Source organism: Ceratotherium simum, chromosome 5, assembly GCF_057802395.1.
Source record: "Ceratotherium simum simum isolate JZ-2026a chromosome 5, ASM5780239v1, whole genome shotgun sequence".
Taxonomy (NCBI): domain Eukaryota; kingdom Metazoa; phylum Chordata; class Mammalia; order Perissodactyla; family Rhinocerotidae; genus Ceratotherium; species Ceratotherium simum.
In genome coordinates, this window is record NC_141904.1 from 34,926,373 (window position 1) to 34,941,974 (window position 15,602).

Here is a 15,602-nt window from a genome sequence, read left to right on the forward strand (position 1 = left end):
TGAGTGGAGAAAGCAGTTAAGGGCTTTACCCAGACTCAAGTGTTGTAATTGAGTTTCCTCTCTGTGACTTTAGTTCTCTAAACAGCCAAGAAGTAGAAGGCAGGAGGCTCTGAAAGAGCTGCCCAATCATTATAGAGCACCTTTATTTCCTGGCTCACAATGCCTTCCTTGTTCCATTCCTTGGCCTCTAGAAGCTTCAGAAGGAAGAGACACCATGCTTTTCCCTGGGAGCATAGGGGAGTCAGCATGCCTTCAATTTGTTACCAAAACCAAAAAGCAACCCTACATGAGCACCAGCATGCGTGCACACACACACACAGAACTGTGGGGGCAGGGAGGGAGGTGCTCTTGTTTCATGGCCACCGTTTTTGTCAAGACTTCCCAGTAGCTTTGCGGTTAAGGATGGGTATATTTTTAAATATACATCATTTGTTGTGTGATCTTGCCAAGCAAGTTTCACTTAATTCCCTGCTAGCCACCCTAGAGAAGGGATTCCTATTGTCATTCTTCCTTTAACATTAGGACCTACTTAGCAAGGGCTTGCTCCTCTTGTGTCTGCTTGAGTATTAGTTCCAGAACCCTTGAGCTCTTGCACCAAAGGGCGTGTGCACCTCTGCAGGAGTCAACTCTGAGCTGCATGGATGATATAAACACTGACTCCATTCCTGGTTGGGCTGTTCCATCCTCACCCTCACTCCTGGTCTTCTTATCCCCTTGTTGACATCCTGACCTTTAGTGTCCTTGAGCTAAGCACTAGGTGGTGGGACTGCTCAAAGTTGCTCTTTCCCTGTGGTTATGGCCCCTACTCTTTCCCAGGTGAAAGCTGTACCTTAGCTGCTGCTTTCTTCCAGCTTGCCTGCCATTTTCCTTGCTGTGAGCAGTGCATGATGGGGCTGGGGGCAGTTGGTGAGTGTGCCCGAGCGTGTGTGGTCACACACATGCACTCATATGCACGCACTCAGAATCCTTCCAGGCAAGAGTATGCTTGCAAAACTGATTGGACCTCTCATGGCATTTAAGGCCTGATTAGCCCTTCCCTAGATTCCCCCTCCAGGTATACAGAATACCATTCAAGACAACAGGTCTTTTGCTCTCAAAAGGGCAGAAATGGAACAAAGGAGGTTAGACTAACCTTGGAGTTGGACAGAGTCATCCAAGATGGCAAGTTTATGAGGGGAGCAGATTGAAGCAGGCAGAGAATAATGTACTTTTCCAAGGATGCCAGAGTTTTATTTGGGCTTTTGCAGTCATAATAGTGGGCATTAATCATGGCATTTTTAAATGTAATGTACATGTAGAGCCAACTGAGTATTTCCTAGGGCCCAAGTAAAATGCCACATGAAAGATTCTCTGAGCCCTTAGCTGAGTTAGGCTCCGAATATATGATGGGAAGGGATGTTAAATGTAGAAGTAATCAGTTTATGACAGCATAAACTGTTTCTCTGAACTGTAAATTATGAACACCTTGCAGTTCTTTTCCACGTGTTTTAATTTTTTTCCCTTCTGTTCCTTTCTGTAATTCAGGAAAGTGCAATTCTCTATCTAGGAAGTTTCTTGGGTTTTCTGAGCACAGCTGCTGACATGGAATATGCCCTCAGACACACTGCCCTGGGGCCCAGCAAATAAAAAAAGAGGAAGTCAACTACTTTCCCAGGCATGCTCTTTGAGAACAATTTAGCTAGACATGACCCTGGTTCTGTCAAATCAACTAGCGATGCAAAGTGAGCCCTGCTGTACATTCAGGATGATGGTTAAAATCATCCTGAAGACCTAGCCACCCTCTGTTTTCCCGTGCCCTCCCTTTTAGTGATTAATTAAGACTTAAGTGTAAAATTCTGCAACAGGATAGCCCCCAAGGAAAGCCCTCATGTGTATGAACATAAGTGGGTTCTGAGAATAAGGAAAGGAAAAATGAAATGAGTAGAAAAAGCACAGGAGAATATAGGACAACCTGTTCATATTGGAGACCAGGAAGCAGCTGCCATTGTTAGAAACAACTTCATGAAGGACATGCAGTCCAGATTGCTTTTATGTCCAGAGATGATATTCACCCATTCTCTTTTTCTCTCCCCTCCCCCCATGAACCCCTGCCCTCCAGGAGAAAGAATGATAAGAACATAACACTAGAGACGGTTTGCCATGACCCCAAGCTCCGCTTCCATGGATTTGTTCTTGAAGATGCTGCTTCTCCAAAGTGTATTATGAAGGAAAAAAAGGTGTCTGGCGAGACTTTCTTTATGTGTTCCTGTAGCTCTGATGAGTGCAACGACCACATCATCTTCTCAGAAGGTGAGTTTTCTTCTCTTGAGGGTCTGGAGCCCGACTTCCTCTGTGTTGATTTCTTGTGTCCCTGGTCTGCTGTCTCAGAGTAGCTCCTTCGGTGGCTGATGCTGGAGAGTGAGCCGTGCTCTGTGGATTAGGAACCCGTTCCCCTGGTGGCAGGAGGTGCTTAAGGAGTAACAGCGTTGGTTCTGGTCCTTATCAAATCTAGCTCATGGGGCCCACATTATTATTTGTCTTTGACAAAGTTTCTTTCACCTAGAGCAGTGTTTCTCAAAGTGCAGTCCCTGGGGTAGCAGCAGTAGCATCATAACAGGAGATGTTGTTAAAAATTCGGAGTCTGGGGCCTTGCCTCCCCCAGACTGTGAATCAGACACTCTGGGTATGGTGCCCAGCAATCAGTGTTTTAACAAGCCCTCCAGGAGATTCTGACGCAGCTAAAATTTGAGAACTACTGGTCTAGATATTGGAGGAGGCTGTTTGATACGGGAAGGAGACTTGCTTTGAGTTCGCTCAAGTGGTTTTGCATACATATTCCTAGGATTTGTCTAAAGAGTACTTATCATTGGTCGTATTTGAGAGATGAACTGAAATGCAGAGGGACAATAATGAGGCAAGATTTAGTTATGGAGACAGGGGAAGACTAGATTAGACACTAGCCTCTGTCTTTGAAGTTTAGCATTCGTTCAGCTTGGATGGAAGGCACACACTATTCTTTCAATTTAAAAAAACTATGCAATGATTTTTAATTGCAAAAGTAGTATATTTTCCTTATCAAAAATTCAAACAATCCAGCAGTCTGGAAAAATTTAAAAATGAAAGTTCATCAACCTCATCCCCTCACTCCCAACCCAACAGATAATCAATATTGACAGTTTGTTGGATGCGCACTGCTCTCTATCATTCTTTCATATTATCTTTCCTTCCCTCCTCTCTTTCCCTACTCCCTCCTTGTCTCCCTTCCACCTTCCCTCCCTTCCTCCATCCATTCATCTGTCTGTCTTTCCATTCATCCATCCCATTCACTCATCCATCTTTCACTGCAAATAGCTGAACATACTATAAATATTATTTAGCAACGTTTTTTTTACCCAACCACTTTTACTCTTCCTTCTAAACAAGACAATACATATAGATATCCTGCACACCTTTTAATTGTTGTCTAGAATTCCATAATATTAATTATCTTCAATGAGTATTTTAACCATTCTCCTGTTGGTAGATTATTTAGGTGTCTCTGGGTTTCTGCTTAATGCTACATTGAATGTCCTTGAAAAAATATCTTGTACATTTGTGCTAATATTTCTGTAAGGTGGATTTCTAGAAATGAAATTTCTGGATCAGAAGTGATGCACATTTTAAATTTGGATAACCATTATTAAATTATTTTTCTCCCTAAAAAGATATCTGAGCATATAGATTTCCAGGTATCTTCTCCAACACCGGAGATTATAAGCATTTTAATTTTGTCAGTCTGATGATGAAAATAGTATTCTCTTGGTTGTAGGAATGCAAACTCAGAGTGGAGAAAGGTTATTGTAGCCCAAAATAGGTCTGATTCAATAAAAAATCCTTTTGGAACACAAGTACTGAGTCTACACACTATCAACGCTACTGTGTGTGTCCAACTATGAAAAATGATGTGTCTCATGCCTTGTGCGTGGTTCTCATGGCACTGTAGACCCACCTCTTTCTCTCTCTGTGCCCTTCCCCTGCCAGTTTCTCTTTCTTCCTGTCCCACTCCCAACCTGTGCCAACTTCTCAGTGTACAAAGGCAGGCATGTACATCTTCCTCTCAACACTTTCCCAAATCACTCCTCCTTCCTATTTTCTTATCCTATAAACACTCCATTTCTCTCATTTTCCTTATGTAGTTTGAGTTAGGAGGGAAGATCTGACTAGATTAAATCACACTAAAGCATGATAACCCCTGATATCCTGGTTAATAATATTAACTTTCTCCGCGTAGATCACTTTTTAAAAGAAGGCCCAGGCTGAGCGAAAGGAATTAATCTCAGTGGTAGAATATCCTTCTATGGATGGATGTGTTCTTTGATATACAGAATATCCATCTACAGATACCATCTATGAAGCTTTTCTCTCTTTTTGCTTACTGGGTTATCTATAATGGAAGAGTTTATTTCATCCAAACTAGGCAAAATATGATAAATGACCTGCAAGTTGGATATATACTTATATATATTACTCTAAGCTCTTAAGATATTAATGACTTCAGTTTTCAGTGTATTTCAACTCAAGTGAGAATGATGGGCCCAATATTCACATTTTCCCTCCTATTCATTACCAGGCTCCTTATTTCCTTAGGTGAGTGAGATAATCAGCATAAAGGCAATTTCTCATTGTATAACTCAAGAAATCCAGCACAGCTGATGACTGAGATGTCTGGGTGATTTCAGAGTCTTCTGAAATGCTCCAGGAGTGTTTGCTTTTTAAGCCTCTCTATTCTCTGTGATCGGATATTTCCCTTACCTAAAACATCAGATATTAGGAGCAACATTTTGGGATCCATTTCTCTTATTGCCGCCATCTCTTCTTGATACTAAGAAATGACAACTCCTGAAGCAATTTTTATTTCTCCACTCGGTCAAATAAGATGGTGAACACAAAAGCTCGAAGTATTTTATGCTGTATTTTTATTATTAGTACATTAGTCTGTTCTTTTTGCCAGATATTGATCTACAAACACTGGGATGATAATTACTTACATCTTCCATCTTTTGTTAAATATGTAAGAGAAAAAAATTGAGCCATGAGATTTTCTTTTTAAATGTAGATCTTTATTTTCAGTGCAATTATGAATGATAGCTGACATTCAGAGAGAATGTACTGTTGCTGTGTATGGTACTCAGCCCGTTTCATGGCATGACTTCATTTAATCTCATAGCCAACGTCTGAGGGATGCACTGTTAGTATCCTCATCTTATGGATGACAAAACCAAGATCAGAGACCTTTAACACTTTGTCCAGGATCACATGACTAAGGGGTGGCATAACTAGGATTTATAATGGGCTATGTGTGAACTAAAAAATCCATGAGGGTTTTCCTTCCTTCTTCTCTTTTTATTTCCTCTTTTTCTCACTCTTTATCTCTATTTGTCTACCTAAACAGATAATATATACACGCGTTTAAAAATTTCAAATGGTACAAAACGGATACAATGAAAAGAAAGTCTTCCTTTTGGTTTGTCTCCCGATCTCCCTGGCTGTTGTTAACAGTTGGTCATCCGTTCTTCCAGAGAGATTTTTCTGCGTGGAATTTTGCATGGAAATCCTGAATTTTGTAAAGCATGCCACTGAGATTTTTTTCTAAAAGTCATATTCATTGATGTATAATTTACATAAAATTCATCCTTTTAAATTTATGGTTGCCTGAATTGTGACAGATGTACACAGCTGTGTAACTACTACCACAACCAAGATTCAGAACATTTTTCTGACTCCCAGTCGGTTCCCTTATGCCCTTTTGCAGTTATCATTGGTATTTTTATTCTCATTTTAAAACTGTGGTTGCTTTCTTTCTATATTTTGTGATTTTCCTATTACTTAACCAACGCCATGACCTTAGTCCTCTGAAGAATGGACGTGTGGGGAGCCCTGAGCCTTGGATGACAAGATGCTGCTCTATTCCTTTGCCTCTACAGGCACCCGAGCCTTGCATGCAAAAAAAAAGGAACAAATGCCAATTCTGCATCATGTAGCTCAGATTTTGTCTCCCACTCCATGTTGCTTGTCTGTGTGCCATGCAGTGAGTGCTCCCCTCAGTCCAGCTTTCAGAAGTGTATCTGATCCACCAGATCCCTATTAAAATGAAGGAAGGTGATGGAGAGAGCTAAAAGTTCTTCAGTTTTCTGAATATACCAAAAGTGCTAGTATTCTGAAATAACTGCCTTTGGCAACAAAATAGGTATTTCCATCTGCAAGAGTCATTTTAAACGTTTGAGTTTTATCACCTGATATGTGACCTGATTCTGGGATATATATTAAAAAAGAAAAGAAAAGGCAAATTCAGCAAGTGTTGGGAGAACTCAACTGCACTTCATTCTTCAGTGATCCAAGAAATTCAGGGGTAAGCAAGAAAACAGAGTGTGCATATCTGGGACTTATTTGGCATTATTGGGGCTGGGGAGTGTTAAGCAGGGAAGGAGGCAATTGAAACATCAGCTCAGTCATTCGATGTTTGTCACTAGAAAAAGCCAGTGACTTTTCCACTCAGCTACGGCTTGTGTTATTCTATATATAGCTTCCTTAAAATTTTCTTATAAATCAAATTTTAAAAATCCTAGTTAAAGTCACAGTCAAGTTTTCTATTTAAACCACCCTATTGGATTAATCTGTTTGAAACATCCCTTAATCCCCTCATTTACTTGTTTGGTGAATGCAAACTTATGTTTATGCAGTTTTCTTAAAGCAATTCATAGTGAACTATTAAATTCATGACCCATAAAGGCTACTGAAACCCAAACCCTCCAAGCTAAATTCCCTCAGTTGAGCAAGTCAAACAGGGAAGGAAATCTCTCTCTCTCTCTCACACACACACACACCCCCCTCCTCTCCAGTTCATTCATAATTACCTACACAATAGTTTAAGCTGGGGTTTATTAAGATGGTCTACAACTGGCCAGATTCAGTGGTTTATTTCCAGCCCTTGACTTTTAAGTTTCTAAACCAGGCCCTCAGTTTATCCAGTTCATTTTTAGAATAGAATATTTCTGTTATGAGATCGAGTAGACAAATTCTGGGACTCTGTTCTTGGCTGTTGTGCTTCTGCTGGGACTTTTTCTATGCCTCCTCAACTCTCCTATTGTAAATCTAGTTTTGGTGAAGCCAATCCTATGAACCACATACACACACATTTGTTGAATAATTCTCTGTCTTTAGAGATCTGCCCTCTAGATTGTCTGGATCCCCCAGTCTGCTCAGCCTCTCCTGGTCTGAGCTATATAATCAACCCCGAATGCTTTTCTGTCCTTCTGCCTCTCAAAACCACCCATCCTTTGAGGATGGACTCTTGCCTGAAACTGGGTACTCCTCTATCAGCTCTCTCTCCTTTCCTGACCTCATGCTTGCATTTCAGATTTGCTAGTTCACTTTGAGTAGGAAGGCTGTGGAGAACCCAGTTCTTGGTTTGCCATTATTTTCAAGTAGGTTGCATTTGATAATGTTGCCTCTCAAACTAGAATGTAAGCCACAGGGGGCAGGGATCAACCTGATGTTTGTTTTAATCTCTTACTGTGCAGAGAATATCACAGACAGTTTATAAATTCTTTTTATTTATTTATTTTTTTATTGAGGTAAGATTGGTTTATAACATTGTATACATTTCAAGTGTACATCATTATATTTCAATTTCTGCGTAGACTACATTGTGTTTACCACTCTAAGACTAATTATCATCCATGACCGTACACATGTGCCCTGTTACCCTTTTGCCCTCCTTGCTCCCTGCTTCCCCTCTGGTAACCAGCAATATAATCTCTGTATCTGTGTGTTGTTTATTGTTGTTGTTGTTTTTATCTTCTACTTATGAGTGAGATCATATGGTATTTGACTTTCTCCATCTGACTTATTTCACTTAGCACAATACCCTCAAAGTCCATCCATGTTGTTATAAATGGCAAGATTTCATCTTTCTTTATAGCAGAGTAGTATTCTATTGTGTATATATATCAGATCTTCCTTATCCATTCATCCCTTGACAGGCACTTAGGTTGTTTCCAAGTCTTGGCTATTGTGAATAATGCTGCAGTGAACATAGAGATGCATATATCTTTACAGATTCATGTTTTCATGTTCTTTGGGTAAATACTCAGCAGTGGAATAGCTGGATCATATAGTAGTTCTATTCTTAATTTTTTGAGGAATCTCCATGCTGTTTTCCATAGTGGCTGTACCAGTTTGCACTCCCACCAACAGTGTATGAGAGTTCCCTTTTCTCCACATCTTCTCTAACACTTATTATTTCTTGTCTTGTTAATTCTGATGGGTGTTAGGTGATATCTCATTCTAGTTTTGATTTTCATTTCACTAATAATTAGTGATGTTGAACATCTTTTCATGTGTCTGTTGGCCATCTGTATATCTTCTTCATAAAAATCTCTGTTTGGATCTTTTGCCCATTTTTTCAGTTGAGTTGTTTGTTTCTTTGCTGTTGATGTGTGAGTTCTGTATATATTTTGGATGTTAACCCCTTATCAGATATATGGTTCACAAATATATTCTCTTAATTGTTAGGTTGTCTTTCTGTTTTCTTGATGGTTTCCATACTTCCTAAAGCAATCTACAAATTCAATGTAATCCTTATCAAAGTTCCAATGACATTTTTCAGAAAAATAGAACAAAGAATCCTAAAATTTATATGAAACAACAAAAGACTCCAAATAGCAAAAGAAATCCTGAGAAAAAAGAACAAAACTTGAGGTATTACACTCCCTGATTTCAAAATATACTACAAAGCTGTAGTAATCAAAACAGCATGGTACTGGCACAGAAACAGACACACCAATCAATGGAACAGAATCAAGAGCTCAGAAATAAACCAACACATCTATGGACAGCTAATTTTCGACAAGGGAGCCAAGAACATATCATGGAGAAAAGAAAGTCTCTTCAAAATGGTGTTGGGAAAACTGGACAGCCACATGCAAAAGAATGAAAGTAGACCGTTATCTCACACTACACAACAGTTAACTCAAAATGGATTAAAGGCGTGAATGTAAGAGCTGAAACCGTAAAACTTCAAGAAGAAAACATAGGTAGTACACTCTTCCACATCAGTCTTAGCAGCATCTTTTCGAATACCATGTCTCACCATCAAGGGAAACAAAAAATAAACAAATGGGACTACATCAAACTAAAAAGCTTCTGCAGCAAAGGAAACCGTCAGCAAAACGAAAAACAGTGTAACAATTGGGAGAAGATATTTGATAAATTCTTAATTGTTGGCCATGTGCTAGGCAAGTTCAATGTGAAGAAATATATATCTTTTCTTACTAAGTTTTTGACTAGAATGATTTCTCTGCCATTTCAAGGAAATTTTAGAGTATTGATTAGATCATTCTTGAAAGGTTTTTAAAAAGTAGTATTATTACAAAAACAATTGGTTGGACGGAAGAATTGATGCCTTCAGGCCACTTGTCTCTGTTTCGTTGTTGCCCACATTCTGGTCTCCCCTTAACTAAGTGATGGTTTCTCCAGTACTGATCCTGGTGCCCATGTGGAGCTGGCACTTGAAAGAAAGCCCCACCTCTCCTTCTCCCAAGATACTTATAATTATAGGGAATGAGGGTTCAAACATAATATCAAAACTAAAAAAAAAGGTATTGCAATGTGTTAGAAGTTCCAATTGCTCAGAGAAGGGAAATATTCCCAAAATATCTTTGACTTAATCACAAGGTGTTTTTTTGTTTGTCTGTTTATAATAATTGGCCAAAGTATTTGATTTGCTTAGGAATGTCTTCCTTTCATGAAGAGTCACGAGGGGACTCCTCTGAGGTTGTTGACTTGTTGCTTTGTTGTGGGTGGGAGGACCTGTGGGACAGGCCACTAGACTTGTCCCACCTGGTCTCAAGGGCCCTGCCTGGAGTGTTTGTTGCCAGCATCACAGCTCATGGCAGCTGCCTGCCAGATGGTTGCCTCAGTGTCTGACTCTGAAACGCCAACTGCAATTAAAAACCTTCTTTCAGAGAAAAAGTCTTTCCATTCTGGGTCCATATGGTGATCTGAGCCTCTGGGCCTGTGGTCATTCAAGAGGCCAGGCTCATGAGAAAAGCAGATGGAAAGAATTGTAAGATGACACAGGGCTGTAAAAAGGGTGGGGAATAGGAATTGAATTTTGCTATGTCAAAAATAAGGGGTGAAAGGGAAATAATGACCCCAAACTGGGTTCTCCATAGCCTTCCTCCTCAGTGTAAATGGGCAGCATCCCCATCAGCTGGCAGCACAGTCTCGCTTCCTCCCTGTGGTGGTCAGTTGTAGGAGTGCTTGGCTACGCCATGGTGCCCAGTTCTTGAATGAAACCCTAATCTAGGTGTTGCTGTGAAGGTACTTTGTCAATGTGATTAACAGCTACAGTCAGCTGATTTCAGAAAAGGCGCTTACCCTCGATAATGTGAATGGACCTCATCTAATCAGTTGGAAGGCCTTACGAGCAAAACTGAGGTTCCTGGAGAAGAAATTCTGCCTCAGAACTGTGACCTTGATTCCCGCCTGAGTCTCCAGCCCACCAGCCTGCCCTATAAATTTCAGACCTGCCAGCTCCACAATCGCATGAGCCAATAAGCCACCCCACACCTGTGTGTGTGTGGGGGGAGGCGGTTAACATATTCCGAAGGGATTCATGTGCTTATTAACATCTGAGAAGCACGGCTCCCGTTTCTTTTCACCAGTTGCCGTGGATTATTCTTTGCGATGCTGCGCTTAGTTTTACCAATTTTAGTGATCCTGCTGTGAAATATATAGCACTAAGCAAGATACCCACAAGTGTTTGTGAAATAAATGAATTCTTAAGTGCTCCCCAAAAACATGCCACTAAACAACAGTAGTGATGCATGAATTCAAAGCTATATGAATACATTTCTGGTAAAGTCTTTAGGATTATTTGTGTAATCTTGAGATTTACCTAAGAGTTCAGCTAATGGGAGACACCATTCCAAAGATAAGGACTAAGAATTCATGATATTTATCAGGATAAGTCTAAACCTTATCAGGCTGCCCATCTCTGACCTTCAAAGACAATAGGACTGTTCCGGAAATAGACACAGCTGAGCACTCCCCTAATTCATATTCTCAAGACCTGGAACGTCTGTCTCTAAGCGGTGAGTTGGGGAAAATGTGCCCTGAAATGAGGAAGGCAGTATGACCCAGACTGAAGGTCTTGCTATTACTCATGGGTTTGTTTGAAGAGAAGTGAAATGTGATGGACCACGTGATCCTATCATATGCTGAAGGAAGCTGTCCACGTTCACTTCCTTCACTGAATGACTTTCTAGGTGAGAGACATTCTTATTGGAAGCTCTTTGTGGAACATTATGAATAGCTAATTTACCTGTTATGGGTAGAAAATTCCCTAAGGATGGTCAGTTGCTCTCAGAGGGTCTCTAGGTATTAAAATATACTACTGTAATATGAGAGCATCTTAACTAATGATACTTAGGAGATTCGTTTAATAACCTGAGTTGGAAGTCATTTTGAAGTTGGTTAGGGTTTACTATAGGGTTAATTAGGAGGCTTTTGTTATGTTCTTTGGAGTAATATCTTTGTCCCTGGCTGTTCACATGTATGCATTTACTTTTCCTTCCTTTGGCTTCAAAAACATTATGTATTAAACAGAAGCTGTTGTTTGATATATGAGGTCACAACAATAACTTCTTTTCTTGTGGATTGGAATGCACAGATGCAATTGTTCACACAGTGAAGGACCAGCACCACCCATCGCCCCCACTAGCCCTCCACCAGCTCTGATTAGCAGTGTACCGCTTAGCATGTTATCAGTGACCCTTAAGGACTCTAGGGGTGGCCTAGAATTCTTCAACTGGGGCTTACGGGCCTTCAGGGAATCTGTGAACCAACCCTCTGAAATGATGAGCAGAAGTTTGTATATACTTCTGTCTGCCCCCCCACCCCAGAGTGAGTTCATAAAGCTTTTCTCAACATTAGGTGACCCCCAACAAAGGTTAGAGTAGCTTTGCCTTTTCACTTCCCTCTCTGTCCCACCAATACACATATTCACAAAGGAGAATACTGGCTTCAAGAGAAAGTTGGACATGTATTTGCTGGCTGAAATTGTTAAGGTGGGAAGCCTCCTGCCGTGGACTAATAGGGAGTATCTGGCTGTGGGGGGATTGTGGTGAATATGCCCTGTGTAAAGGCTTTCAGATTTTTCAAATTAAGAAGCTAATCAAACCAAAATGTCTGTTCATGTTAGCAGTGAACAAAGAGAGAAATGAGGCCTTCTGCCTGGGTACTCTGGAGGTGATATATGATAACATATGCACCTTAACTAGCACACAGTAGGTGCCTAATATGTGTAAATTCCCATTGTACACCGTCCCCTCCCCCATATGCCTGTGCCTCCAGGTATGAAGTTGGCTGTTTACCATTTTCCCAAAGGTCGTTGGTGGGATTTTCTCTTCCTGGGCCTCATCCTAAGGCAGCATGGACGGTCCACCTCCACCTCTCCACGGGCCCCGTCTGCACAGATTACAGTCTGAATGGCCCTTCTTTCTCTTTTTCTTTCTTTCTTTTGATGGTCCTTTTCTTGTCTTTTCACTGTTGCTTGTGTTTTGCAGGCATTGGATCTAAACCACTTGTCAACGTGTCTGTGGCTGCCACTGCTGCTTCCAGCACAGTCTCATCTGTTTTTATTTCTCTCTTGTCACTCCTGACTCCTGTCACTTTACGCACACTTCTTAGCTTTTGTTAGAAAAGAATTGGCCAGCCCAGGAGAGGACTCCTTTCCATCCTTGGTATAAAAGTGCTGATTACACAGCGTTAAGTGCGTGCTTTTCACAAGGAAACTTCTTCCAGCCGTATTGAGGGTTCCCCTTCACTGTCACAGAAGTTGGATAGAAAAGTGTTTGCGTGGGTTAGGGGGTGTTTTTTTGCTGCTTTGTTTTGTGTTGGTCATGTTATTTTCAACTAATTCTAGGTCAGGATTTGTGGTCTTGATTGTACATTAGAATCGTCCGGGCAGCTTCTAGAAATCCTGATGGCCAGGCAACCCTCCAGAGTAATTAAATCAGCATATCTGGGGGTATTCATTATTTTTAAAACTCCATAGGTGATAGATTCCAACATACCCCCAAAGTTGATAACCACTAATGTAGGCTAAAATCCTAATGTGCTGGAAGGTTGAATTCCAAGTCATGCAGGCTCAATTTTATGTATAAAAACAGCAAAGCTTCCTAACCAGCAAATAGATGTTTATCTGAAACATACTCTATACAGAAAAAACAAAAATCAAATAAACAAACACAGCCTAGCTTTTCTTGCTTTGCCAGTGTCTAATAGGGAAACCTAAAGGGTTAAATTACTTGTTTCACAAACGGATCCAACTCTAACCATTGTAGAAAAAATATATATTCATTGTTGCATTAGTCCCAAATCTAACACAAGGTTAGGAGAGCATTTTGGCCCATATTTTTAGCTAAGCATAGAGCTCTTGCTCTGGGAGGCATTGAGAATTTCAAAATAGTTTTGTTACCTAAAAATACACTTCCTGAAATGAACTTGAGCCCTGAGAGGAGTGAATGGGTTTATTTTTTTCTTCTGTATTTAATGTTACCACAAGAAAGCAAATCTTAAGTTTATATATGTTTATATTTTTAGAGACCCAGGAAACAGGTGCTAAGCCCAAGTGACAAAGAGGGTTGCGTGGCAAAGTATTGATGACTGGAAGCTAACATTCAGAGACAGGCAGCGACATTGAGAGGACATTGAAAGTGTGCCTCTGGCTTTTTTAGGCAGGAGCACACCTAACATGGGGGGGAGGGGAGGCTTTCTCAGCTCCAACTCCCAACTTCCTAGCAGAGGCCATCGACTAGTCTAGTGCCACATGCGGTCTAGGGGCTTAATCTTCCTTAGTCCAGCATATAAATGTCTTTAGGTTCATGTTTGTTGACCAAATGCCTAATAACCTTGTCTTACTTCACTTGACTCTCCAAACTCATACCTTTAATGACCACCATTGCAAATGGAAATGAGTCTCACTGAGGAAAAAGATGAGACAGGGGTCTTATACTTTTTTTATTCCCTCTCAGCACGTTGCATGTGTGTTGCAAAAACAGTGTGTCTTCAATATGTTATTGGTGACTGTGAATGAATATTGCCTTTATAGTCACGCTACTCCCTGATGTGAGTGAAGAAGGTCTGTGTCCTCTCCCACTGGTATAAAGGGCCAAATGTTCATTCCTTCATGGATTCATCTTTTCACCCATTTGTAGATATTTTTGGATACCTTCTATGTGACAGGTCCTCTTCTTGGCACTGGGAACATAGTGTGTAAACAAGGCAGATAAAGTCTCATGCAGCTTGCATTTTGGTGGATAGATTCTAAGCAAGTGTGTGATGGAGTTACTTTGGGCCGAAGATGAAACAGAGTCCTGTGATAGTTACTTGTGGGCTGCTTTAGGATGAAGAGGTGACATTTAACCAGAGACCAGAAAGGTGACAAGAAGCCAGACAAAGGGAATAGCAAGGCCAAGGCCTGAGGAAGGAAGGAACTTGGCTTCTTCCAGGAAAAGCCCGTGTGTCCTAAAAGGTAATGAGTAAGGAGCAGGAGGGCTGGCGAGGAAGGAGTAAGTGGTGGTGGCGATGAGGGCTGACGTCAGAGAGGTAGCAGGCAGCAGACCCTTGAGGTGGAGCTCAGGTTTTTCTCACCTGCAGGACTCCAGCACCTCGCCAGTGTTTGGGGTTGTGTCTAGGAGGCGCTCAGTCAGCACCAGATAATCAGCTGATTTCCCTCAAGGCAACAGAGAAGTCAGAGCCATCTCTCGCCAAGGAGGCCTGAGAGCTCTTTGGGGTGGAGGTCAGGAAAGCAATGGCCAAGTCCTTCACCTACGAGGTCTCCTCTGAGTTGGCCAACTCCCTTTTGCACTTCACAGCTCTGCTGCCTTGTGACCTCTCCCTGCCCATCTGGGCGGTGACTCTTGTCTGGCTCGCACATCCTCTGTGCTTCTCTCTATTTTGGGTTACCCTCTCCTCGCCTGTTTCCTTGTCTATCCACCCAGCTAAGCTGTAATTTCCTTAAGGGTATTGTTCCGTGTGCTCCCAGCACCCCGTACTATGCAGTGGGCCAATCCAGTCTATGTTTCTTGATGCAGTGATCACGTTTTAGTAGAAAGAGTGCCTTATGTTAATCACTGACAAAGGCAAGAAGTTCCTCAAACCTCCCCCAACTTGCTAGCCCCCAACCACTACCACCCTACAATGGCTTTCATCACAAATTGCATATGTGAGGGAAATTCTAATCTGCTGTGAAGGCATTATTTTGCCTTTCTCCCTATTGATTCTTAGGACATCAGGTACATTTGATATTGTGTAACACCATGGGAATTCATTGGCCGGCTACATGCCAACAGTAGCTACATAAACATTTAATGTATCTTTGTCTCCCCTCCTCCCAGCTAATAATGACATGATGGTCACTGACAACAATGGTGCAATCAAGATGCCACAATTGTGTAAATTTTGTGACGTGAGATCTTCCACCTGTGACAACCAGAAATCCTGCATGAGCAACTGCAGCATCACATCCATCTGTGAGAATCCACGTGAAGTCTGTGTGGCTGTCTGGTAAGGTTGCC

At 41.3% G+C, this 15,602-nt stretch overlaps 1 protein-coding gene across 2 annotated transcripts in view; it reads left to right on the forward strand.

The window, feature by feature from the left end:
- The window catches only part of TGFBR2 (transforming growth factor beta receptor 2), a 105,262-nt gene that overhangs the window by 38,081 nt on the left and 51,579 nt on the right, over positions 1–15,602 (forward strand). For both annotated transcript variants that reach the window (XM_087430662.1, XM_087430661.1), the window contains exons 3-4: positions 2,099–2,289; positions 15,423–15,591. In XM_087430662.1, the coding sequence (XP_087286788.1) occupies positions 2,099–2,289; positions 15,423–15,591 (360 nt within the window). The remainder of the gene's footprint in view (positions 1–2,098; positions 2,290–15,422; positions 15,592–15,602) is intronic.